General features: G+C 45.6%; 1 protein-coding gene across 1 annotated transcript; it reads left to right on the plus strand.

Annotated features, from left to right (window-relative positions):
• Positions 1 to 19,958: 19,958 nt before the first annotated feature.
• LOC103633279 (protein GID8 homolog) lies at positions 19,959 to 24,362 on the plus strand. The gene is made up of 5 exons (XM_008654983.3): positions 19,959 to 20,383; positions 20,457 to 20,563; positions 22,511 to 22,642; positions 22,775 to 22,931; positions 23,977 to 24,362. The coding sequence occupies exons 1-5, from the start codon at positions 20,023 to 20,025 to the stop codon at positions 24,096 to 24,098; spliced, it is 879 nt and encodes a 292-aa protein (XP_008653205.1). The 5' UTR covers positions 19,959 to 20,022; the 3' UTR covers positions 24,099 to 24,362.
• Positions 24,363 to 25,280: the final 918 nt, after the last annotated feature.

Raw genomic sequence — 25,280 nt, forward strand, 5'->3', positions numbered from 1 at the left:
AGCGAAGGCGGCCCGAGAGTTGCCGCCGCCGGGCAAGCGCATCGCCGACTTCGCCACCGACATTAGTGTGGAAGATTATCTTGTTGGTAAGTCGTTGGCTCGAGTTTTTTTTAATCTGTTGATACGTCGCAGGGTCGGACGAAGGCCAACTTGTTGTTGTTCCGCCTACCGTGGCGACCGCGGCGGCTGCCGTGGTGCCCAGGTCGAAGGGCAGTGCTCTTAGTGCCAGTGGCGAGATTCCGGCACTCACTGCCGTCAGGGACGAGGCGGGTGCTGTGTCCCGTCGGCTGAAGGAGCTGAAAGAGGCATTAAGTCAGGTACGTTGAGCTAGACTTCGGCTTTTTACCGGCTTCGTTGGGGCTGTGGTCTTATGTGTGTCTTGTAGGCGGCTGACTTCGCAGACCGCGCGACGTCGGGGGCCCTTACGGCAGTTGTGTCTGCCGAAGTCGAGAGACTTCGGACGCAACATGCTGACGCCGTCCGGGAAAAGTCGACCGTCGACAGCAAGTGCCGCAAGCTAGCGGATAAGGTGGCCGTGCTGGAGGGTGAGAGACTGACCTCCGACGGCAATTGGCGGAGGAAAGGAAGGAGGCTAATGAGGCCCTCGCCAAGGCGCAGTCTGCGCAGGCGGAGGCCAATTTGGCACGGGTGGAGGGCAGTCTTGCCAGGCAGCGCGCCGAGGAGTTGGAGGGGCGGCTCAACGCTCTGCAGACCCGTGTGGAGAGGGCCGAGGCCTCGACGCGCTCGGAGGCTGAGCGGACACGCAAACAGCTTATGGATTCATACCATGAGCTGGGCGCGCGGACCGCTGACTTCGAAGTGCCGGACCGAGAGCCCGGACTTTGCTGCCTCGAGTGGATACAGGAGGAGTTGCTGGCGCTCCCCGCCATTGTGGAGGGGTTTATGTCCTATGCCTCCCTGGTCACCTGCGAGGGGGCGATGAACGCGCTCTCTCACGAAGGGTGCCAGCACTATGAGGTCTTCGACCAAGCTGATGAGGATTACAAGCGCGATATTTACAAGGTTGAGGACCCAGTGGTGAAGGAATCCGCGGGAGCCCTCTACGATCGGATGTGGGGCCCCCACGGTCGGGAGGTGGTCAGGGAGTGGGCCGAGACGGAGAGGGGTCAGGTAATGTTTGGCTTTTGTTTGGTGTTTGTTGAATGTGGGTTATATGTGGGTTTGCTGAATCTGTGTGCTGTGTCTCAGACGGCGCGTGGCGAGAGGGTGGATGACTTCGGGGCTTTGAACAGCGCGCAGCCTGGCTCGGAGTCGAACCTGGTGGTGGCTGCGTCCGAGGCCGCCCCGGAGCTGCCCCCGGAAACCGTCGAAGGCGTTCCCGACGCTCCCGCAACCACTGCGGCCGGCGGAGGCCCGTCGCCAACTGCCGCGCCGAGGGCTGAGGATCCCGTGAAGATGGCGGTGGAGCCGGCAGCGGAGGATCCCGCGACGGCTGGGTCTTCGCAGGTGGCTTAGTGGGTGTGGGTAGTTAGGGAATTTTGGATATGTTGCTAAACCTTGGTTGCTGCGCAGGTTCAAGATTTTGGGCCTGCGCACGCAACCGCTACTGCTAATTTTTTGGCGGCTTCGACCGTGGATGATGGGAATAAATCGGATGAGTCTGCATCTAAGTTTTCTGATTTTGGTGACTCTGGGAGCTCGGTTGAGTGGACCGAAGAGTCGTTGGATGAGGACTTGGACTACTTTGCGGCCTTGGATGTGGCAGCGGCGGAGGCTTCGCCGCATGCTGCGGATGCTGAAGTTGTGCCTGGTCCGAGTGCTGGGCGTAGGCGACGAAGGGCGGTTGCGAAGCGTAGAGTGAGTGAGGCAGATGGCGGACGGCTTCGTGTGAGCAGGGCTGGCAGGCAGGAACTGTTGTCCTTGCCGGCCGCTGTGAGTTCAGGTGAGGGGGAGCTGCGAAGTCTTTTTGCGGGTGAGGAGCTGAGGATAATGCTATTTAACTATAGGGAGATGAGAATTATTCCGAAGGTTGAGCCGATGTAAGGTGTGATGCCCTCACTTGTACATATGTAATAGCTTGTATGATGAGGTTGTGTGCTTTCGCACATTCGGCTATGCTCACGAAGGCGTTACGTACTTGGTCTGGTGTATTTGTTGTGTTGGTCTGGTGCGCATGTAGTCGGTCTTTGCGCGGACAGTTTGGTGTACACTTGTTAAGCTTCGTCCGACTGCACCCTTAGGCGACTGTTGCTTGGGTAGTCTTCGCGGAAGACTTCAAATTTTCGCACTTGTTGCGCTATTCCGGCTGCACCCTTAGGCGACTTCTGCACGGATAGTCTTCGCGGAAGACTTTGATTTTTCGCACTTGTTGTGCTAGTCCGGCTGCACCCTTAGGCGACTTCTGCACGGATAGACTTCGATTTTTCGCACTTGTTGTGCTAGTCCGGCTGCACCCTTAGGCGACTTCTGCACAGATAGTCTTCGATTTTTCGCACTTGTTGTGCTAGTCCGGCTGCACCCTTAGGCGACTTCTGCACGGATAGTCTTCGCGGAAGGCTTCGATTTTTCACACTTGTTGTGCTAGTTCGGCTGCACCCTTAGGCGACTTCTGCACGGATAGTCTTCGCGGAAGGCTTCGATTTTTCGCACTTGTTGTGCTAGTCCGGCTGCACCCTTAGGCGACTTTTGCATGGAGTCGTCGCACGCGAGGGTAGCTAGCGCTGGGCCTCGCGGTGACTTTGTATTGGTCGAATGTCGAAGACCGTCGGCGCGGTCTTTTTTCGACGTGGGTTTTTGCGGGGGATTTTTCACTTGTATATTACATGACTCCGCCTCGTTAAAAACCTCACCCCCGGGAGGAAAAGAGTGCGGGCCAGAATAAAGTTGTTTTTGCGAATTACAAGGGCGAACCGGCCCTGATGAGTCAAACAAAAAATTTGCGGAGAATATCGATGTTCCAGGAGTGCTCCAGGTCTTCGCCGTTTGGCGTTGCGAGCCTGTATGCGCTGGGGGAGGCCTTCGTCTTTACAATGAAAGGGCCCTCCCACTTGGGCTCCAGCTTGCCCCTGGACTCTGTCCATGCTGTTCGGACGAGTACGAGGTCCCCTTCGCTGAATTCCCTCGGGATGACTGCGTGGTCGCGCCATGCTTTTGTCTGGGCTTGGTATTTATTTAGAGCCTGTAGAGCGAAGACTCGGTCTCCATCGATGAGATCCTTCGAAGTGGGTTCGTCCACGTCGGGGATAGCTGACAAAACTGTTCGCGGGGACCCATGTTTTATTTCTTGTGGGGTCATGGCCTCTGATCCATATAGAAGGCGGAAAGGGGTGAACCCGGTCGCCCTGCACTCGGTCGTGTTTAGCGCCCAGACCGCCTCGGGTAACAAATCGGCCCACCTGCCCTTTTTTCGTCGAGGAGCATCTTTTTGACAGCTGTGAAAATTTTTCCATTGGCGCGTTCCACAACTTTGTTGGACTACGGGTGATATACTGAGGCGAAGGCAAGCTTGGTGCCAATGGAGAAGCAAAAATCCTTGAAGTCTTGGCTGTCAAACTGTTTGCCGTTGTCAACTGTTAGTTCGGACGGTACTCCGAAGCGGCAAACAATGTTTTGCCAAAAGAATTTATGTGCAGTCTTTGATGTTATTGTGGAAACAGCCCTCGCCTCGATCCATTTGGTAAAGTACTCGACAGCGACGAAGGTGAACTTGAGGTTCCCCTGAGCCATGGGCAGGGGCCCGACGATGTCCAGGCCCCAGCGCTGGAGAGGCCATGTGTGGGCGATCAGTTTTGTGAATTGCGAGGGGCTGCCTGATCGAGGAGAAAACTTCTAGCAGGCTTCGCAGGACCTTGTGACCCGATTTGCGGGGCAGATCATTGCGGGCCAGTAGAAACCTTGGCGGATCACCTTTGCGGCTAGGGCCCTTGGCCCTGCGTGAGAGCCGCAAGTACCGCTGTGGACTTCGCGCAGGATTTGGACGCCTTCGGTCTCAGTGACACATTTAAGCATTGGCTGACTGACCCCTTTCTTGTAGAGTTGGCCCTCAATCAGTGTGAAGTCCCGGCTTCGATGTTTGAGGCGCTTGGCCTCGTTGATGTCGGTTGGGTGATAGTACCCCTGTAGGAACAGGGTTATTGGTGCTCGCCAGTCTTCGGTCATAATAAGGTTGACTATGCGGTGGCCCTCGCTGTCATTGGTTATTTGGAGCCCTTCGGGGCTCCGGACGGCTGGCGTGCCGATGACGTGGTAGAACACGTCGTAGGGCAGGGACTCGCCTCTGGCGGCAGCCTTGGCCAATGCGTCGGCCTCTTCATTCTTGGCCCGGTCCACATGCTGCAAGGTGAATCCCTTGAATTGTCTCTCGAGACTTCGGATGGCCCCGAGGTATTGCATAAGTGCGGGGTCCTTTGCTGCATAGTATTTCTCGACTTGGCCGGCAACTACCTTGGAGTCTGTTCTGATAATGCAGGTGGTGACACCAAGGGCCCGCAGCTTGTGGAGGCCGAGGATGACTGCTTCGTATTCTGCTATGTTGTTTGTGCATCTGTCAGATTCCAGAGCGAAGCTGAGGCGTGCCGCATATCTGTGCTTGACCCCAGCGGGTGAGGTGATGACTGCAGCGGCGCCTGCCCCCGTGTGGCACCATGCGCCGTCGCAGTGAATCGTCCAAACCTTCTCTGCGGACGGGTCCGGCTGTGTTATTGGTCCAGTCCAGTCGACGACGAAGTCTGCTAGGACTTGTGACTTGATGGCTGTCCTGGGCTCGAAGTTGATGTGGTAGCCGGATAGTTCGGCCGCCCACTTGGCAATCCTGAACGATGCCTCCGGGTTTCTGAACAATTCACCTAGTCCCCTGTCTGAGGTGACTCAGACCTTGAATGCTTCAAAATAATGGCGCAATTTGCGCGAAGACATAACAACTGCATAGGCAATCTTCTCCAGTTCTGTCATGTTACATTTGGATGGTGTTAGCACTTCGGAGACATAATAGACTGGGCACTGCCTGATCACGCCCTCAACTGTCTGCTCCTGCACCAGTGCCGCGCTGACCGCATGTGGCGAAGCCGCAACATAGAGCAACAGGGGTAGCGAAGAGTCGGGGCTTGTAAGGACTGCCAACTTCGACAGGTACTATTTTAATGAGGCGAAGGCCGCTGCCTGCTCTGGTCCCCAAGCGAAGTCTTTTGCGCCACAGAGAGTTTTGAGGAAAGGGAGACTTCGCTCAGCGGATTTGGAGATGAATCTGTTGAGGGCGGCCAACCTGCCCGTCAGGCGCTGGACGTCTCTGGCGGACTGCGGAGGCGTCATGTTGACGATGGCCTGAATTTTGGTTGGGTTGGCCTCGATGCCGCGGTGTGATACAGGTAGCTCAATATTTTCCCTTGGCGAACGCCGAAGACGCACTTTTCTGGGTTCAGGCGAAGTCGTGCGTCTCGCATGTTCGCGAATGTCTCGGCGAGGTCAGCGAGATGGTCCTCCTTGCTCCTGCTGGCGACGACGATGTCGTCCACATATGTGAATATATTTCTGCGAACTTGCCCCTCGAGCACTGTTTTGGTAAGCCGAGAGAAGGTGGACCCGGCGTTCTTGAGTCCCTCCGGCATTCTGATGAAGCAATATGTGCCGAAGGGTGTTATAAAGCTGGTGCTAGCCTTGTCTTCCTCCTTCATGTATATTTGGTGGTAACCGGAGAAGCAGTCGAGGAGAGACATGACTTCGCATCCGGCCGCGCTATCGACTATTTTGTCGATCCGCGGCAACGGGAAGTTGTCCTTTGGGAAGGCCTTGTTGAGACTGGTGAAGTCGATGCACATTCGCCACTTGCCGCTCTTTTTCTGCACCATCACAACGTTGGAGAGCCACGTGGGGTAAGCCACTGGCTCGATAAATTTGGCTTCCAGGAGGCGGTGTACCTCTGCCTTGGCAGCCTCTGTCTTCTCGTCGGACATTTTGTGAAGCCGCTGTTTTTTCGGTCTCACCGAAGGGTCGATTCCCAAGCTGTGCTCAATTATGGATCGGCTGACCCCGACCAGGTCGAGGGCTAACCAGGCGAAGACATCTTTGTTCTTGGACAAGCAGCTGTGCCTTGTCGTGCTCACTTCGCAGTTCCCCTCTTCCTGCGAAGTGAGGTCTTTGCTGATGGTGACTGTCTGCTTGGGCGTGGCCTGGTCAAGGGGAACAGTCTTGGTCCCATCGTTGCTCTGCAGCTGTGCCTTGTCGTGCTCTTTGCCGGTTGGGCTGACGGACGCAGGGACCTCGCGCTGGGCCGTGAGGCAGTGCATATTTCTTTGTCCGGGGACGAAGTCCCGCTCTATGTTGCGCGTAGTCTGTTGATTGCCGTAGACCGCAATGGCGCCTAACGGACCTGGAATCTTCATGCACAGGTACAGTCCGTGAATGGCTGCCTCAAACTTGTTGATAGAGCCCCGGCCCATGATGGCATTGTACGGATACACCATATCGACGATATCAAAGGTTATTTGCTCACTTCGGGCATTGGGTGCTACACTGAAGGAGAGAGGCAGCTCTATTTTGCCGACAGGAAAAGTGCCCTTGCCGCCGAAACCATACAATGGGTTGTCCGAAGGCTTGAGCAGGCTGTGGCTTATGCCCATGCGGTCGAAGGCATGGAGGAAAATGATGTCTGCTTGACTGCCATTGTCGACTAGGACTTTGTGCAGGTCCCAGCCTGCCACGCTGCAGTTGATAACCATGGCGTCGATGTGGGGGGCGCTGCGCAGGTCGACGTCTCGTGCGTCGAAGGTTAGCGGTATGTGGGACCACTTTGTCTGCACGACTGGGCCAGTGATGGCGACGTGGTTGATGCTGCGGTAGTGGTCCCGCTTCTGCCGCTTTGTGTCGAAGTCGGTGCTGGACCCTCCAGTGATCATATGAATGACTCCGCGATACGGCTGATCGGCGAAGTCCTCTTGTTTTGGGGCGTGGGGGTGGGGGATGTTTTGATGTTGCTGGTGTGGAGGTGGGGGTGGGGGAGGTACGATTTATACTTCCTAGTGATGTTGGTATGCGTGGTGCGATGGATGTGGGGCGGGGGCGTGGATGTATGGTGGAGGGGGTTGCTAATAAGTGTGCGCGACAACTCTAGGGTTGTCGGCTGGCTGCGCCCGTGCCATCCTGTCTTTGGTGGCCTTCGTCTCTAGGCAGTCTCTGGTTTGGTGGGCGCAGTCTTCGCCATGAAAAAGACAGTAGAATCGACGCGGCGGCTGCGCACGCCCCCGACCCCTACCGCGAGTGCCATTTCCGCGGCCCTGGGGGGGATATTCCTGGCGGCGAGGGGCGTCAGCAGCAGGGTGCTGGTTGGCGATGTTGTGCACTTGCTGCTGATTGCGGCCGTCTCGACCGGAGTCTGGCTGCGGAGTCCTCGTCCACGTGCGGCTGGACTGTGGAGCATCTTTGGGTTTCCTCTGAAACTCAACCTTGCGCTGGTGGAGCTCTTCGGATTTGGCATATTTTTCAAATAGCTGATATAATTCCTGGAGGTTCTTGGGTGGATCCCTGATGCAGTGGCTATAAAGGACGCCGGCGCGAAGGCCACTGATGGCGTAGTGGATGGCGATCTGGTCATCGACTGAGGGCAGCTGTGACTTGAGTGTTAGGAACTTGCGGTAATACTCCCGCAGAGTCTCTTTTTCCAGCTGCTTGCAGAGTGAGAGTTTGGCCAAGGCGTCGGTGTCTGGGCGGTACCCTTGGAAGTTGAGCAGGAATTTGTCCCGGAGGCTTCTCCAGGAATCAATGGACAGCGGGGGCAACTTGGTGAACCAGGTGAGAGCTGGGCCTTCGAGGGCGATGATGAAAGACTTGGCCATCGTGGCGTCGTCCCCTCCGGAAGATGCAACGGCGACCTGATAACTCATGATGTACTGTGCTGGGTCAGTGCTGCCGTTGTACTTGGGATAGGTCCCTGCCCGGAAGTTGGCAGGCCAGGGCGTCACTTGCAGGTGTGGCGCTAGGGGACTTCGCTCGTCGAGGTAGTTGACCCCTTGGAATGGCACGACGTGTGGGAAGGCGTGGTCACGCTGGGGGAAATGTAGGTCTTCCATTTGCGCGCGCTGTTGCAGGGGTGGCCCGTGCTGCAGGCCGAGGTGGACTTCACGCATGTCTTCCAGTTGTGCGCGCTGTTGCAGGGGTGGCCCGTGCTGCAGGCCGAGGTGGCCTTCGCGCTGCATCAGCGCGATCTCCCGCTCGAGTTCCTGGGCCTTCTGCTCTTCGTCGCGTATCATTTGCCGCACCTTGGCTAGTGCAGACACACGCTGGCGCTTGGCCTCCAGTATCTCTTTTTGCCTCTGGAGATTGCGGTTCTTGATGCGCAAGGCGCGCAGCTGTAACTGTTCTTCCGCTGAGACGTCGAGGACTTCGCCGTCCTCGGTGAGGTCCGCGCCCTCCGGTGGGGCGAAGCCTGGGGGAGGTTGCGGTTGTCCTTCGGGGCCGCAGGTGCGGAGAGCGTCGTCTTCGCAGGTGCGGAGAACGTCGTCTTCAGTAGCCTCTTGGTGGGTGGAGTGGGTGAGGGTGAGGGCCTTGCCCTTTTTTGCGGCCAGCAGTGCTGCCTTCGCAGCCTCGTCAGCCTTCGAGTTAGCTTTCTTGGGTGCCATCGCGGGTGGTTTTTTCGTAGCACGAACGGTGGGCGCCAAATGTTGGAACTTGCTCTCTGGTGCAAGGGAATCCAACTGAGGTGTGTAGTGACGTAAACAGGGTTCTCGCATGAGATGACAATAGCTCTGTCAATCTAGCCTCTCAAGGGCACTGTGCGGGGGTATTTATAGGTATCTGAGTACCCAACGTCCTCCGTTAAGGACGCATGTGCCCTCAGACACCTAGGTTATCCCCGGAATATTCCCATAAAGCGGGGTTATAGACCGTAATTACAGGGAAGCCTTTACAAATTAGGCCCGTAATGCGCAGCGGCCACGCAGGGCCTGTTACAATGGGCCAGAACGCACGTGGGCCTCCATGCTGGACGAGGTCGCAAGATAAGACGACCTCGTCACAGGTCTTCGTCCGGTGACGTATGAGACGAAGGGTGAGCCTGCACGTTGTCTTGTCTCCGTTGGTCCAGCGATTACAGCGAAGGCATCGAGCGAAGGGTGGCGTCTTCACCTTCGCCCCAACAGTTCCCAAAACCATGATATTCCAGATACTATGGCATGGCTAGCTTTTGCCTAAATACTATGGTTTACAATGTTGCATCAAAACAATGTTTTCCAAAACCATGGTATTTTTGGAGTTGAACAAAACCGTGGTATTGTCGTAACAATTGCAAAGTATAGTATAGTATTGTAAAATTATGGTTTTGAAAAAACATTGTTGCCAACAGCGTAGTATTTTTTTGGAGTTTTTAGGCAATACGAAGATACCGTGGTATTTTACACTACACCAAAATAGTGAACTTCCTAGAGCCTAAACCCTAGGAAGTTAGCCCTAAACTCTAGGAAGTTAGCTACACTCTCGGAAGTTAAGTCATCCCGTCGAAAGTTTGGCTCTCAGAAATTTTTTGTGGAAGTTAGCTTAACTTCCTAGAGGGCTCTAGAAAGTTAGCTAACTTCCTACAACCAAAGAAGCCTCTCAGAAGTTAGTAGGTTCTCGGAAGTTAGTAGCTTCACGCTGTCAGCTGACTAACTTCCTACGACTAACTGTAGCCCCTAGGAAGTTAGCTGGCTAACTTCCTACGACTGACTGTAGCCCCTAGGAAGTTAGCTGACTAACTTCCTACAGCCCAATAAGCCTCTAGGAAGTTAATTTGACCAGCATTACAAATGATGTTTATTTTTATTTTACACCACATTCCACAATATAACAAATATATCAACAGCTATAGCACAACATATTTTCACATAAAACATCTCACACACAATCACATAACAATATTTAAATCTATAGTCTCATCAATTACATTACAAAAGTCTCATCCATAGTAATAATAAGACACATCTCATCATCCAATACTAATAAGAGACAATATCTCATACATAGTCATAATAAAAGTCTCAAGTATCAGAACACAATAACATGGAAGCTCACGGTCGCCGATCACCATCGGGTTACAGTGACGAGTGATGGTCGATACCTCCACTAGCGAAGAGGGTTTCGACAAAGTAACTGTAGCATCATTGGCAGCTATCTATGGAATCGAATGCTGCATGAACTCAATTCATTTATAAATAACTGTAACATCTAGAAGCAATGGAAAATTTTCAACACAAGCAAAAACATCAATTACCTCAAGATATTGTTGCTCAGTCATATCGAGTCCATATTGTGTCGCCTCATTCTTACTCTCTGGACGTCGCCCTTCACTACCAAACATAGCTTGACTAATCACCTGGATTCGAGCATAGTACATCATATCCCAAACAACACTTGTCGCATTCCTATGGAACACGGAGTGTGCGTGTTCCGTATGAGTATCTCCTTCGGGCAACTTGTAATGTTTCTAAAAAAAGAAGCATAGTCAAAATCCATAATGTGAAACAATCATCGAGATTACAACTTTAAAAAATTCTAACATACCCAGAAGTCGTGCCAAACTGTAGCTTGCGCATTCCCATGTTGTGCATTTATTGCAAGGGCATATTGATCCCATCTTGTGACAGGGACCTCCTTACCATCCTCTATCACCAATCCAGGCCATTTCATATGACATATGTTGCTCAACACATTCTTTACTTGCCTTCGACGACCTGTGCCGGTGAAACTACTATCCACCCAAGCCCTAACAGCACAAGAACAATTGTCAAATGCAAAATGTAATCGTGTAATAGTGTAAGACATAAGAACGAAGCAAATTAATGTCGAAAGCATTCCAGTTTCCAAATTGTTGTATATACACATACATTAGGTTTAGGTCTAGCAAATTAATGAATGAATGAATGGATTAATATAATATACCTGTGCGGCCAAAAAGTGGAAGCTTGATGCTAGGTAGAGGGTGTCGAGGCCAGGCCCACCTCCCCCGCTCCACAACCATTGAAGGTGCAGCAGCAGCTAATAACGCATGGGGCACTCAGGTTTAGGGCCTTAGCTACCTCCTCCCTGCATTTTGCATACACTGCTCCTTCAGGCGAGGCCGTCGCGTCGTGCTGCTGCCCGTTGTATGTGTAGTTACCTTTTTTCAACAAAAAATCAGACTAGCTTAAAAATGTTTGCTTGTATATATGAGGCATGCATGAGCAAGATCAGCATATATATATATATATATATATATATATATATATATATATATATATATATATATATATATATATATATATATATATATATATATATATATATATATACACACACGCCTTTGAATCAACGCATCATGCAGGAACTGAACTACCCATACTTCTTCGCGTCCAGAATCTTCACTCGAGCTGCAAAAGCACCGTAGTTCAAGTAGCTACAAGAAAGACAGACAGACAGACAGAGAGAGAGAGAGGAGAGAGAGAACACAAGGTTTCTTGGTGATCATCCATTCATTTGAGCATAGATAGATGTGGGCATGGATTCATCAGTGATGATTTGCCAGCTGACATGTGAGCATAATGTGCCGGTGGCGACCGCGGCAGGCGGGGGCGGCTGCGGCGGGCGGGTCAGGTGCGTCGGCGGGCGTAGGCGGGAGTGGGAGTGCGGCGGCGGTTTCCTGGTGGAAGAGAGACACGGGAGTGAGAAAGGAGTGAGAAGAGGATAAGATTGAGTAGAGTTTTAAGATAAAAAATATAACTTCCTAGAGCCGGCCGTAGGAAGTTAGCTTTTCGTTTGACTGGTCAAAAGCTGAAATCTAACTTCCTAGAGGAGGTCGTAGGAAGTTAGCTGTCCATGCTAACTTCTTAGAGCCGGCCCTAGAAAGTTAGCTTTTCGTTTGACTGGTCAAAAACTAAAATCTAACTTCCTAAAGGAGGCCGTAGGAAGTTAGCTACCCATGCTAACTTCCTAGAGCCGGTCGTAGGAAGTTAACTTTTCGTTTGACTTGTCAAAAGCTTAAATCTAACTTCCTAGAGGAGGCCGTAGAAAGTTAGAATGGGCAGCTAACTTCCTAGAGTCGACCGTAGGAAGTTAGCGGCTCGTTTGACCACACCCGCGGATCAACAATTAAAAGCTAACTTACTAGAGGAGGTCGTAGGAAGTTAGCTGCCCATGCTAACTTCCTAGAGGCAGTCGTAGGAAGTTAGCTGCCTATGCAAACTTCCTACGACTGCCTTTAGGAAGTTAGCGTCTCGCTTGACCGAACGCACGGGTCATCATGTGAAAGCTAACTTCCTACAACTTATATAAAATACCGTAGGAAGTTATATTTATTTCCTAGAGCTACCAGTTGCCTCTCGGAAGTTATTTATTTCCTACGGTTTGTTATAAAAGCCATAGGAAGTTTAAAAACCGTAGGAAGTGTATGATTTTGGTGTAGTGTTATACAATGAGGTGTTTGCTTGTGTTATAGAACACTTTGTTTTCAAAATCGTAGTATTTGTGAATATCATGATATTTTTGGGGTATTTGAAACTCCACTTTAACCCCGAAGTTTCCAGTATTTGACTAGTTCCTTGTGCATTTACACTAGAATACTAGAATACTACAGTTTAGATGGTGTTTCCAAACACGTGTTACAATACTATAGTTTTGGATGTTGTAAAAATAATATAGTTTTATCATGCCATTTGAATACCATAATATTAAAAAACTGGATTAAAATCTTCTGCGGTTATGTGCATTGGATGCCAAGTAAGTCTCAGGACTATAGATGGCTAAACGGGCCGACCAGCATGGCACTGACACTAGCACTATTAGGCATGACACTATTAGTAATCGTGTCATGCCGGCACTAGTGCCTAACCTGCGGCCGAGGCACTACACTATAGTGCCTAATCGTGACATACCGTCACTATACGACACTAACACCTAATAGTGCCCGTGCAAGTCTGGACACTATTTTATTTTAAAAGCTCAAAAATATAGAAGATCTTTAAGATTATATGTATAATTTAAAACTTGAATATTTATACCATTATAAAGTGAATTCATGATGTTTAAAAATCATAACAAATAACAATTTACAATCACATGCACATATCACAATCATGTATATATACCATCGATTGGTCTAAGTCGTGCCTAATCGTGTCGACTACTTAATCGTGTTGTGCTCGTGTTAGCCCATCGTGCCGGGGTGATAGCCCAAGCACGACACTAGATCCATGTCGTGCCAGCATTAACATTATATGAATCGTACCCATGCTGTGCTAAACCACTACGGACCATGTCATGTTTAGTTCTAGTCCATTTAGCACGACCCTTGTGAGCATCTATACTTAGGACCCATCTACGGTGCAAAGGCCGGTGACTGCATAGGACCCGCTTCCAAAACCATGGTTTTTTGTTAAGGACCCTTTGCTACCGAATATAGTCCAAAGGTTACTTAACTCACAAACACAGGAGACACAAAGATATAAGAGGAACTGGTATTCTCATTCATCTATTCTGTTCACTCGGTACAACAAATGGTGGTGTGCTCCTCAATATATAGTGCAAAGTTATGGTTTCGGCTAGATGGGCCACATGAGCCTTCGGGGCCCAAACTAGTTTCTTAACACTCCCCCTTGGCCCTCTTGCCGCGAGATGCACATGTCCCAAAACTCCACAAAAACCCATAGGGAAAAAATTGGAGAAAGAGTACATGGCTCACGCTTGCCGTGTTGCATGATTTGCCTCATTAAAAACCTTATGTGAGAAACTTCTATTGAAAACTCACTTAAGGGGAAAAGAGTGCAAATCACCCTTTTCTTCATTTAATATTAAGGTTATAATTAGGTACTTGAACCTCATGCTCAAGATTCAATTTAGAAGTATGCAAATTTCTCCCCTGAGAACCACACTTTAAGGCTTCTATAATTACTTCAAGCCCATCCTTTCAATGATGGATGCAATGCTTAAATGGAGATCTACAAGATCCTCTTGTGACTTATTATGCAAGATTCTAACGTGGTTCATTCATATGCCTTCTTGATCATATATTAATGGGGTTTTCATACATAACACATATCCTAGCATTACTTATGCAACACAAGTTTCTTTATTTCATAAGTTGGTAGTGGGGATTTTCTAATCCATGTTGCTTATATCGTGGAGTGTTTCTTATTCAAAGTATACATCTTCACAAAATCTTTACGCTAGACTTTGGTTCCCATATGATTTTGTCATTGTTGACACAAAGGTCCACTTTCTGACTTCAATTCAATTTTGATTTGCCACAAAGGGAATTAACATTCACATTTAGATACATTTCTTGATCTTTAACTTCAAATTTTCTATACCCTTTGGATATGTTGGAGGACATTCATGATCCATATACATGGTATTTGCTTATACTTAATGCCATTACCAATCAAACACAATTGCACATAGAGTGTCTACCTTCGGTGTTTCGACATGGTATTTCCTCCCCCCTCATCCTTAGGTTCTTATAGGTCTGGGTTCACAAATGACTGACCAATTAATAGTATTCTCATAATGCACTTTTCCATATTGATAACCTTTTCAGTATGATAAGGTATATGTTTCAAATATTCATTCAAGCATGCCTCAAGCTATATGCTTAAGATGTGGCATGCTCATACTTCGAGTATGTTTGCATTCTTGCATGATTTTTCAATACTTGTGGTAACTTTTCGAAGTTACACTATGCTTAATTTTATTTGCCCTTTTTAGGTTATGGTCAATGACACTTCCATGTGCCTATAAATATATAAAGTCCAAATTAAGATCTTTCCTTTATTTAATCATCCTTTTATTCAACTTCAAGTTGATTTCTGCCAATGAGATAAACATACTTACAAAGGAGATAATGCCCATGATTAGGAAAAACAGATCTTCAAGACCTTGAGCTGCTAGTGGTCATTGTATCTTTGCTACAGTGATTTCCATCTTTTCAAGATAGTCTGCATTATATGATAGATACACAATGACTATTGCTCTTGTTCAAGTATTACCATTCCTTTTCAGAATTCACGGTTGCTTGTCATGGGAGTGCTTTATGCACTTTATCTTGCTTTACTCTAATATTTCTCAATACGGTAGCAAGCTCCTTTATTAATAGCTGATGAGCTCAAATTTGTTTAAGCTTTCTCTTCTTTTTCATTTACCGGTATATTCATATCCTGAAGGCACCTCGCTAGCAGGCTGCTCTCCAATTACTAGCTCTCAACTAGTTCCCCATTATTTCGTTGGGGTGTTTTGTGAATGGACTATGGTAAGGTCTCTTATCCATTTTTCTCCAAGCATCCCTGGGTACTTGAGATTAGAGTAACTAGATTTCCTATCCTTTTCTTTGAGGCCTCGAAATAGGATGAGGAATATCATTCATGGTACTTAAGTCCTCTCTAGTGCACTAAACAATAGTGCGACTTGATCACGCTCTACAAATCACAAAACAAAATGACAGTTCAATAATTTATTTCAATGTCTTCTTGACATTCCAATTTATTTATTGGTATTGCACGAAAATATTCTATGTCAATTTTCGGCTTCTTGATTTTCTAGTTTTCTTATTAATGCGGGTCTTGCACGTGGATCTTTTTGGCTTTTCGAGCGATTTCCCGACATTCTTATTTCAAGTATTATTTTCCTCTCCCTAATGCCGTGAAATAGATCATTATGCATTATTGTGGTAAGTACATATACCATAAATTTGAAGTTGGGGAGTTGTTCTTATGACCATTTGCATTAATCATATGTAATAGGACTATATGCCCCTTTTCTTCTTTTGAAATTATGGACTTCATGTCCTTTGAAAAAGGGGCAATTCTTCTAGTACGACCATATTTTCCAAGTGCATCCTTATTTCATTTGGCATATCCTTCACATTGCTAGACTTCATAGTGATGATTACCGAATATATCCATAATTCTTATGAGCAATGCTATCAACTTCATTGGTATGTGGTTTTCTAAACTTTATATATTTTGCGGATGTAATTGAGTTTTGTATGATGCAAAGGGATAGGATATCTAAGCTTTTAAACTCTTTATCCAAACAACAAATTGACAATGCAAGTGTGCATATTCTAATAGAATTGAATCATGGTTCAAAGGGGAAAATTTCATAAATATTTTTCACATTCATCCCGTTTTAACACTTCACATGGAAAATCATCCATATTCCTTAACAATTCATAGGGAAGATACTATGTTCATTGTTTTTTTGTGAAACTAATTCTTATGGATTTCTCTCAAACTTGAGAGAGTATTGCAAGTATGATGCTTTGTATGATCATGCTTATTCAAATAATGATATAGTATCATATTCATTTCTATGCATATATGTAAAATATATGCTTGATAGATAATATGCAACATTCATGGTCTGTTTGGGTGTACGCTCTTAAAATTCCTTTTGTGTCGATATCTCATTCGACGTTTTATATCGGTATTCAAGAGATGATCCATATGCTCTTATGATACTCCCATGCTTCGTAGTAATCAAATAAATGCAGAGTTTCATACAAGGGGAAAAAATATTGATTGTACTTCAAAATACATAATAAGTAAAGATTCATATATATTAAAGAGAATAATGTGACCTTCTCTTCAAGAGTTGGCAACGTTTTGCCAGAAGGGTCTACTTTCTGTGGGTTTCTAATTCATGCAATATTTACAACAACAATTCTAAAAAAGGTGAAAGAGATGTTGATCATTCATAAAAAATCATTCGAAACAAATACTTACTTTAATTTAAATACTATCGTTTGGAGTATTTTCTTCTCCAATCCACTTCATGTGGTTCTAATATAGCTAGGGGAAAGGGGGTATCTCTTCATGAGAGTCCATTCATAGTGCCAATAATTTACTTCTTGCATGTTTGACAATAAACTTACATTGGTACAAACCAAGTCGGTGTGACTTCATTTGACAATTTAGACGACCTAAATTGGATATGATACATGCATGCAATGATGCAACTTAGATAAGATGTTATGCACATCACAAGCAACAAGATGACCTTCTAGGGTTCGTATGAATGGTTATTGTTGTTTATATGCTAGTGTTAGACTTCTTATCAAATATTTTCAACTAGGTCAATAGAATTATCGACCATATGTCCACGTCATGAAACTTTGCATATTTATTGATCGACGTAAAAGTCAGCGATTTTAAATCAGCAACAATTATATGCCACACCTTAATCGACTTCTTGTCGGCGACTACCAGTCAACAACAATGGTGTATTCATATGTCATGTGGAGACAATACTTAAAGTTGCCCATATTTTTGTATTTGAAATATATATATGCACAAAGCACTTACAATCCTATAAGTGGTCTTTGCTTCACGTGAAATTCAATAGCCATGAAAAATATAATTGCACTATTTCATAAATGTATTGCATAAATGTAATATATAATACCATAAAAATACCTTTAGTTCCATGATCCTTTTATGACATCATCAATGCTTACGTGTGTATCTTTGCAATTTTCATAATTTCTGAAACACTTCTTATTATTTCGGATATCTTGGATGTTATTATCCATACATTCGGGAAAATGCTCGATATTCTTTTGAGAAAATAAAATTTGAGTCCATTACTTCATGTAGGACTTCCATAGTATGTAATGCACTTTTTGCTAATATGCACTACATACAATGTGCTTCATATCATATGGACATGATGCAATGTGGAATGCTTCATGTGATATTCTTTCTAGGTATTTTCATTATGTGCTTCAAGATTTACTTCTTGTAAATTTAGAATATTAAGTATTCTAGGCCTTCGTCCATTTTTCTTAAAACATTACTAAAAACTATATACATCTATAAAATGAGGAAAATTACTTCTTGTAATTTCCTATGGCACTTTAAATATGAATTCATAAATCATAATTATAATAACATGCTAAGTAAATAGTACAATATATAAATGCATAAATAGGGAACAATTCTGATCCCAACTTATTTATATTGCATGAAAATATTTCTTATATTTTCAGCATGGTTATTCTTGAACTTTTTCTATAATTCAAGAGGTGCTGTTGAAAACTTTTTTTATGGTTCATAGTGTGCTTTTGATAAAGTTCATAAAACATTTTAGGCCTGATAGGCCCATTTCAGCCCACGAGAAGGAACATCATTAGGTTTTTTCTAGGCAGCTGCCGTCATTACCTATTTCTCTCTCCTTCCTTCTTTTTTCCTTTACTGCAGAGTGGCGTTCCTTCCTTTTTTTTTTTCTCTCTTTCGTCTTCTCTGTTCAAACGAAAAGGCCAGGGCGGTGGCTGCTGCTCGCCCGTGTGCCCGTGGTGGCCACGACAGCACACCCGCGCGCCTGCTCGCCAGATGGCGTGGCTGCGACGCGTGCGCTGCGGGGCCACTTACCCGCGCGGGGCTGCTCGCGTTCTGATGGCAGCGAGGCGGCGTTAACGTGCGCGCCTTCGGGCTGGGTTGCAAGGTTACGGTGTTCGCGTGCCCGCGAGGTGGCCGCGGCAAAGCCCGCGTGCCCGATGGAGCGACGACGTCCCCGAGGAGCCCCTTCATGGCAATCGTATACAGAGAAGAAGATGTCGACCATGGCTGCTGGCTCTTGGCAGCGCTTCTTACACACGGCGCGCGCGAGTCAAGGCTCTGCGACGACGTTCTCATGTACGTCGTGAAGTCACGATGATGGCTGCGTGCCAGATTTGTTTTCTTCTTTTTCTATTGTGTTCCTTTAAAAACTTCTTACTGCTGCGGAAGTTAGAAAGATGTTCAAAGGAAATGTGAAAACTTATTACTACCGATGAATTTACCTTCGTACTGTCTTGTGAACTCTAGATTGCAAGAGCTATCGTGCTGATAACGTGTTAATGACCCTTTGCTACCGAATATAGTCCAAAGACTGCTTAACGCATAAACATAGGAGACACAAAGATATAAGAGGAACTGATATTCTCATTCATATATTCTGTTCACTTGATACAATATATAGTGGTGTGCTCCTCAATAGATAGTGTAAAGTTAGGGTTATAGCTAGATGGGCCACCAAACTGGTTTCTTAAGACTGTCTCCAACAAGAAACGCTAAAGCGTTCTGAACTCTATATTTAGCATTTCTCCACCAACTTTATCGCTCCAACAACGAACGCTATATGGTCCTCTATAATAGCGGAGGTTCTCAGCACCCGCTAAGTGTAGCGAACTTTTTTGGTCCGCTATCATTGACGCGAATGCTAGCAGCGGACGACCACTAGTGGACAGCAGCAGACGACCACCAGCATGGCGTCGGCTGCCAGCAGCAGCCACCAGCAAACTACCGTTGTACGACTAGAAAAGGAGCAAACCATTCGTCGGCCAGTACTTGAAAAAGCAAAACAAAGGAAGAAACAAAATGAGATCTTCTATATGGCATGGAGAAGAGAATGATTTATGAATTTGTTTGGTATTTATAGTTATTAAAAATATTCATTAATGTATAATTAAAAATCGATTTGCAATATGTAAACAACCCAATATTTTGTTAAACATCACAGCTGTAATACCTTATATTAATATTAATATAATCGTGGAAATGTAGAAGATGTGATATAGAGGATGAAATTTAGAGGACGTTGCTGGAGGCTCAGAAGATATAGAGGATAGAATCTTTTAGAGTGTGCTGTAAAGGACAGAGAATATTTCTTTATGGGATGAAATTTAGGGGACGTTGCTGGAGACAGCCTAACCGTTTTAATAAGCCTTAGGGGGTGTTTGGGAACAAAGTTTTTCTGCAGGTTTGGAAGAATACTGCAGTATTCTCAAATACTACAGTATTATATACATAATGGTGTTTGGCAAGCTAGGTAAAATATCTGTTTTCAAAACTGAAGTATTGCAAATACTATAGTTGTTTTAAGGCATTCTAAACTTAGCTCTGGACCTCAGTTTTCAAAACTGCGGTATTATAAACTACGATATTGTTATAACTAAAATATAGTATAGTATTTCAAAAACTATAGTTTTCAAAAACTTTGTTCCCAAACAGGGCCTTACTTCCAAACACAGGCACACAGCCGTGTCCTCCGGACTCTCGGGGTCTCCCGACGTCGACTCGTCCTCGGTTTCCCTCCATGCCCTCAAGGCCTCAATCTATCCTCGGGCTGTCCGCTGTCCCCTTCCCGCGTCGAAACCCTAGCTCGTCACCTCGCCGCCGTGCTGTCCGCTGTCCTAGTCCGCGGCTCCGCGCCCCATCTCTCTTGCCGTCGCATCTGATGTTCTTCTCCCGCAACGCATTCCGCGACCTGGACCCCATCGACTCGCCGGCCTCCATGGCGTCCTCGAAGAAGGTTGCGACCCGTGACGAGTGGGAGCGGAAGCTTCGCGACGTCAAGATACGCAAGGAGGACATGAACCGCCTCGTCATGAACTTCCTCGTCACTGAGGGCTTCGTCGACGCCGCCGACAAGTTCCGCATCGAGTCCGGCACCCAGCGTATTACACGCTTCACTCTTCCGCTGTTGAACTTCTGGGAAATTCGTTTGAATTTTTTATTTTATTTTTGCAGCGGAGATTGACCTAGCGATCATCGCGGATCGAATGGAGGTTAAGAGAGCAGTACAGTCGGGTAATGTTCAGGAAGCGATCGAGAAGATCAACGATCTTAACCCCACGGTTCGATTCTGTCTATGTTCCTAGCAAAATTAGTTCGAATAACGGCCGAGACGTACTTTGTTGTGGAAGATCTCCAAGTAGGTTGTGGTTGCTGGGTTGTACAGATCTGGTTTTCATCCTCCTGTAAGTCTGAAATAGATGTGGTCAAGTAGAGAAGCACTCAGTTCTGCAATGTGGTTAACTTGGATGTACTGTCACCACGTTTGTCTTTGTCAGCAATTTAGAGCCACAACTAGTTTATAATACAGGAAGGGGATCCTTTCCCAATCTAATTTGATGACCTCTCGTGTTTGGAGAGTATGCATGAGCTTCATTTGTATCGAATGATATGATTCTGATTTGATCATCAGTACTTATGGTTATTATTCTACTCTTTAGATTAGTTGTCCACGTTTTGCCACACTTTATTGTTCAAATAGGAGCTGGAAATTCCTGTTGAGCAGATTGCAGTTTTGAACATATTTGTAACCGGTAGGCGGTAGAACTTAAATTGCGTCTACAAAACACACATTAGTCACAACAATCTTGTATTGTTATTAATTATAAAAACCACTGAGGGCCTAGATGCTTTTAGTTGTCAAGTCAAGTGGATGCAAGAGGGCTTGGTGATCGAGAAGTCAAGGATAAGGAGTGACACACTCAAGATCATGGACGAAGCATAACATATATGAGACTCTAGCTGGGTTTGGTGGTTTTGACCTCAGAACTACAAGTGGGGTAAGTTTGTGGGGGTTTAGGCTTCAAAACCCAAGGGAGTATATTGGGGTGGCACATGTCATCATCAAAGAGCCTATGTCAAGGCAAAGCTACTTCATGAAGTGATTGTGGTCGTCCGATTTTAGGATTTCAATCTGGACTACTTTGCCTCTAAGTTTATCTATTGGGATCATCTTGGAATGCATAATATCCCTACAAATAAGGATAAAGGTTGTCCAAGATAGCTATCTCTCCCATCTATACTAGTGAGAATATTTTCGACGGTCAAACATTTAAATTTAGTTTTTGGGGCCTAACGTATTCGGGTTACACTATAATTTAGTACTGTATGACGTAATTATGTTTATCTTATTTGTTTGAAATCACAAACTGCTACATCCCTTGTTCGGGTATGTTGTGACTTGCTGGCTTTACTAAAGCCTATTGCCTATAAATGCTAGGTGCAATAAAGGATTAATACTTCATGAGAAACTCTCAATAGATTGATTCAACTTAAATGAGTGGCTATTGTGTGAACTTGTTGTGAGGTTGAGAAAGGTGGAAGGCGAGCCACAAGCCCGCATGTGCCAAGCCATGTTGTCATGTTGAGTCGTGACACGTATGAGCTTAGTCTTGGCTAGCCAGGCCATGACATGAACATGCATCGCCAGGGAAAGTTTGTAGCTTCAAACTATGACTGACTATGTTGGAGAAGGACAGAGTGTGCCTTGGCTCAGCCCAGGGCCTTGGACTCCTAGGTCTACATTTGGCATATGTGAAAGTGAGAAGGGTGGGAGTAAGGGGACACCCCTGGTCTTGGACTCCTAGGTGTACATTTGCCATCCGTGAAAGCGAGAAGGGTGGGAGTAAGGGGACACCTGGGCCTTGGCTCCTAGGTCTGCATTTGCCATCCGTGAAAGTGAGAAGTGTGGGAGTAAGCGGAACGACTGACTGAGATTTGCGTAAAAGTGAGAAGGGTGGGAGTGATGGATGACAGAGACAGACCAATATACGGAAGGGTGAAGTGAGGGATGACAAATCTAGTGACAGACTAAATAAGGGGTGGGAGTGAGAGACAATGAAATCACCGTACTTTAATTATTAGGTAATATGTACTGTAGTATTAGGTAATAGCTATAGATTAGAAGCATGTGTATTTGTTTGTGTTCTTCTGGGAGGAGCTATGTAAAGGAAGCATTTGTTGACTTATGTCTTTTTAATCCTTATGCTGACTTGGATGAATGTATGCAGATTCTGGACATGAATCCCCAACTATACTTTCATCTCCAGCAACAGAAACTAATAGAGTTGATTCGCGAGGGAAAAACAAATGAAGCTTTGGAGTTCGCTCAAGAAGAACTTGCACCGAGAGGCGAAGAAAATGTATTTAATTTTCTAGATTTACCTTTATACTTCATTTTGGTTTCAGGATTCAGATCTAATTTATTCCAGACGCAACTGAACCTCTTTAAAGACACACTGTGTGCCTCTTTTTTTCTTCTTCCGATTTTGCAGCAAACATTTCTCGAGGAGATAGAAAAAACTGTAGCGCTACTGATTTTTAAAGGTGTAAAAAATTGCCCTTACAGAGAACTATTGGATGTTTCTCAACGTTTGAAGACTGCAAGTGAAGTTAATGCTGCTATTCTTGCAAGCCAAAGTCATGGGAAAGGTTAGTAACATCTACTATTAGTTCAAGATTTAATTTACCAGAATTTAAATCAAATCCTTTTATGTGCAAATATCTATTCATTGAGTAGTTTGCTATTTAAATCAGTCAGTCATGTTTGGATGAAGGAAAGTGAGGGTGGTACCAATATGTATTAATAATTGAGAAGCAAGGAGCTGAAAAAACTGAAACGTGGTCATATATGTTCTCATTTTATACCTCTTGAAACATTTGATATTGAATTTATCAAATTATTAAGTTTGTATTTGACAATTACAAGGTTGTTGAAAAAACTCCTGTCCTAAATGTAGGTCGTAATTTGTCCTATATCATATGCATGATGTATTAGGCAGACAGTGCCGAAGGGCTCTCACACGAGTGGGGTTTGAAGAAAGGATAAATTGGGGCAATCCTTCCCCTCGTAAATACGGATAGATTCCGAACTAATTGAGATAGCTCTCACCACTGCACCAGGCCTGCTCTTCTATATGCATGATGTTTTATATGAAATTAATTGATGTTATAGATGTTATTAGTGCATTTGTCTATAAGTTTGATTAAATTTAGAGAAGTTTGCCTTACAAAGCTAAAACGAAGTACATTTGGGAGTGAAGGGAGTAGATTATAGCAGACTCTATTAGTTGTGTGATTCTGTCACTGCATCGCTGGAGAAGAAAGGAATGATGAATTTTATAACTATCTCATCTATTGAACAATTTATCATAATATTTTTGTCATCTATGTCTGATCTCATTCTCTTTCACCAAGAGCTACTCTATTTTATCCTTAATGCACTTGACGTCTTGACATAGATGTCATGGTTAGCGCTATACATATACTAGTGAGAATATTTTCGACGGTCAAACATTTAAATTTAGTTTTTGGGGCCTAACGTATTCGGGTTACACTATAATTTAGTACTGTATGACGTAATTATGTTTCTCTTATTTGTTTGAAATCACAAACTGCTACATCCCTTGTTCCGGTATGTTGTGACTTGCTGGCTTTACTAAATCTCCTTTGTATATTCATCTTTTCACACTGGCAGATTCGAAGCTTCCAAGCTTGTTAAAGATGTTGAAATGGACACAAAATCATCTGGACGAAAGGGCGGCATATCCTGCAATCAATGACTTCACCACTGCTGTAGTGGAAGATCCATCAATATGAATCTGCTGCAAAAAGGTTGATGATAACTGAGGGTAGGCACCAAGCCTGCCTGGTGGCTGCATGTGGTTTGCCCCGGATCTGTCAATAGATCATCATCTGCAGCGATTGAGTTCACCCCTTTCACCAGTGTTGAAGCAATTAAGCTCAATGCAAGGAGTTGACCTGAAACGTCACCTGTGTTCTACTACCTGTACATGATGTAGAAAGACATGTTTGAACCCCTTTTCAGCCAGTGAAAATATTGGATTTGATTTTTCATGGATATATTCCTTTTTTTTCTCGAAAAGCGCAGGAGAACTACGCCTCATTATATATTAAGAAAAAACAAAGGTCTAAAGAAGATCCAGATACAAGATCCTTAAGAAGGTCATAAAACAAGAATACAAAAAACCGTCTACAGAGTGACTTAGACTAACCCTCCCAACAGCTGCCCTAAGCATTCGAGAGCAGAGCCAACTACATTCAATGCTCTAGCTAGGTCTAGAGAACCTAGATTTTTTGCTTCAGCCATCATCCAACATACACATTCATCTAAGAAGCTTCTCTGTAGATCTGCTAGGGAAGGGGGTTCCCCATTGAAGATCACTTTGTTGCGGTGCGACCAAACATACCATGCCCTCAAAATGATGACACTGTTGAACCCCTTTTTCCAACCATTGAGCACTCTAAAAACCAGACGTCTCCACCACTCTGCGAAAGAGGGTTCATCAACAGCAGGAGTAAGATGGCCTAAGTCGAAAGGAGATAAAATACTGAACCAAAACTGATGGGTAAAGATGCATGAGGCTAGAAGGTGCTGAATTGTCTCTTGATGTTGATCACATAATGGACAAGCAGCCGGATGAGGTAACCCTCTCTTTTCTAACCTGTAAGCGGTCCAACACCTATTCCTCATAGCCAACCAAAGGAAGAATTTGCATTTAGGAGGAGCCCAGGGCTTCCAAAGCCTTTTCCATGGCTCAAAGGTGGATGAACCTGAGAATAAGCTCTTGTAACAAGATTTGGATGAGAAGATCCCTGACGTCTCATGCCTCCACCTATGCCGATCATGAACATGTGATAGTTCAACTCCCCTCACCGAACTGTTTGAGCGAGCATAAGAGATGATCAACACAATCTTTAAGGCCTGACTGACTGACTGAAACAAATCGCACACTGCTAATCATTATGCTTGTGTGATTG

The sequence above is a fragment of the Zea mays genome, chromosome 1, assembly GCF_902167145.1.
Source record: "Zea mays cultivar B73 chromosome 1, Zm-B73-REFERENCE-NAM-5.0, whole genome shotgun sequence".
NCBI lineage: Eukaryota > Viridiplantae > Streptophyta > Magnoliopsida > Poales > Poaceae > Zea > Zea mays.

What these genes read in the sequence shown, in the direction of transcription:
- LOC103633279 (XM_008654983.3), top strand. Translation starts at nt 20,023, where the DNA reads ATGCCCTCAAGGCCTCAATCTATCCTCGGGCTGTCCGCTGTCCCCTTC. An exon ending in CATCGAGTCCGGCACCCAGC is followed by an intron (nt 20,384 to 20,456) that starts GTATTACACGCT and finishes TTATTTTTGCAG; the next exon opens with CGGAGATTGACCTAGCGATC. An exon ending in TCAACGATCTTAACCCCACG is followed by an intron (nt 20,564 to 22,510) that starts GTTCGATTCTGT and finishes GAATGTATGCAG; the next exon opens with ATTCTGGACATGAATCCCCA.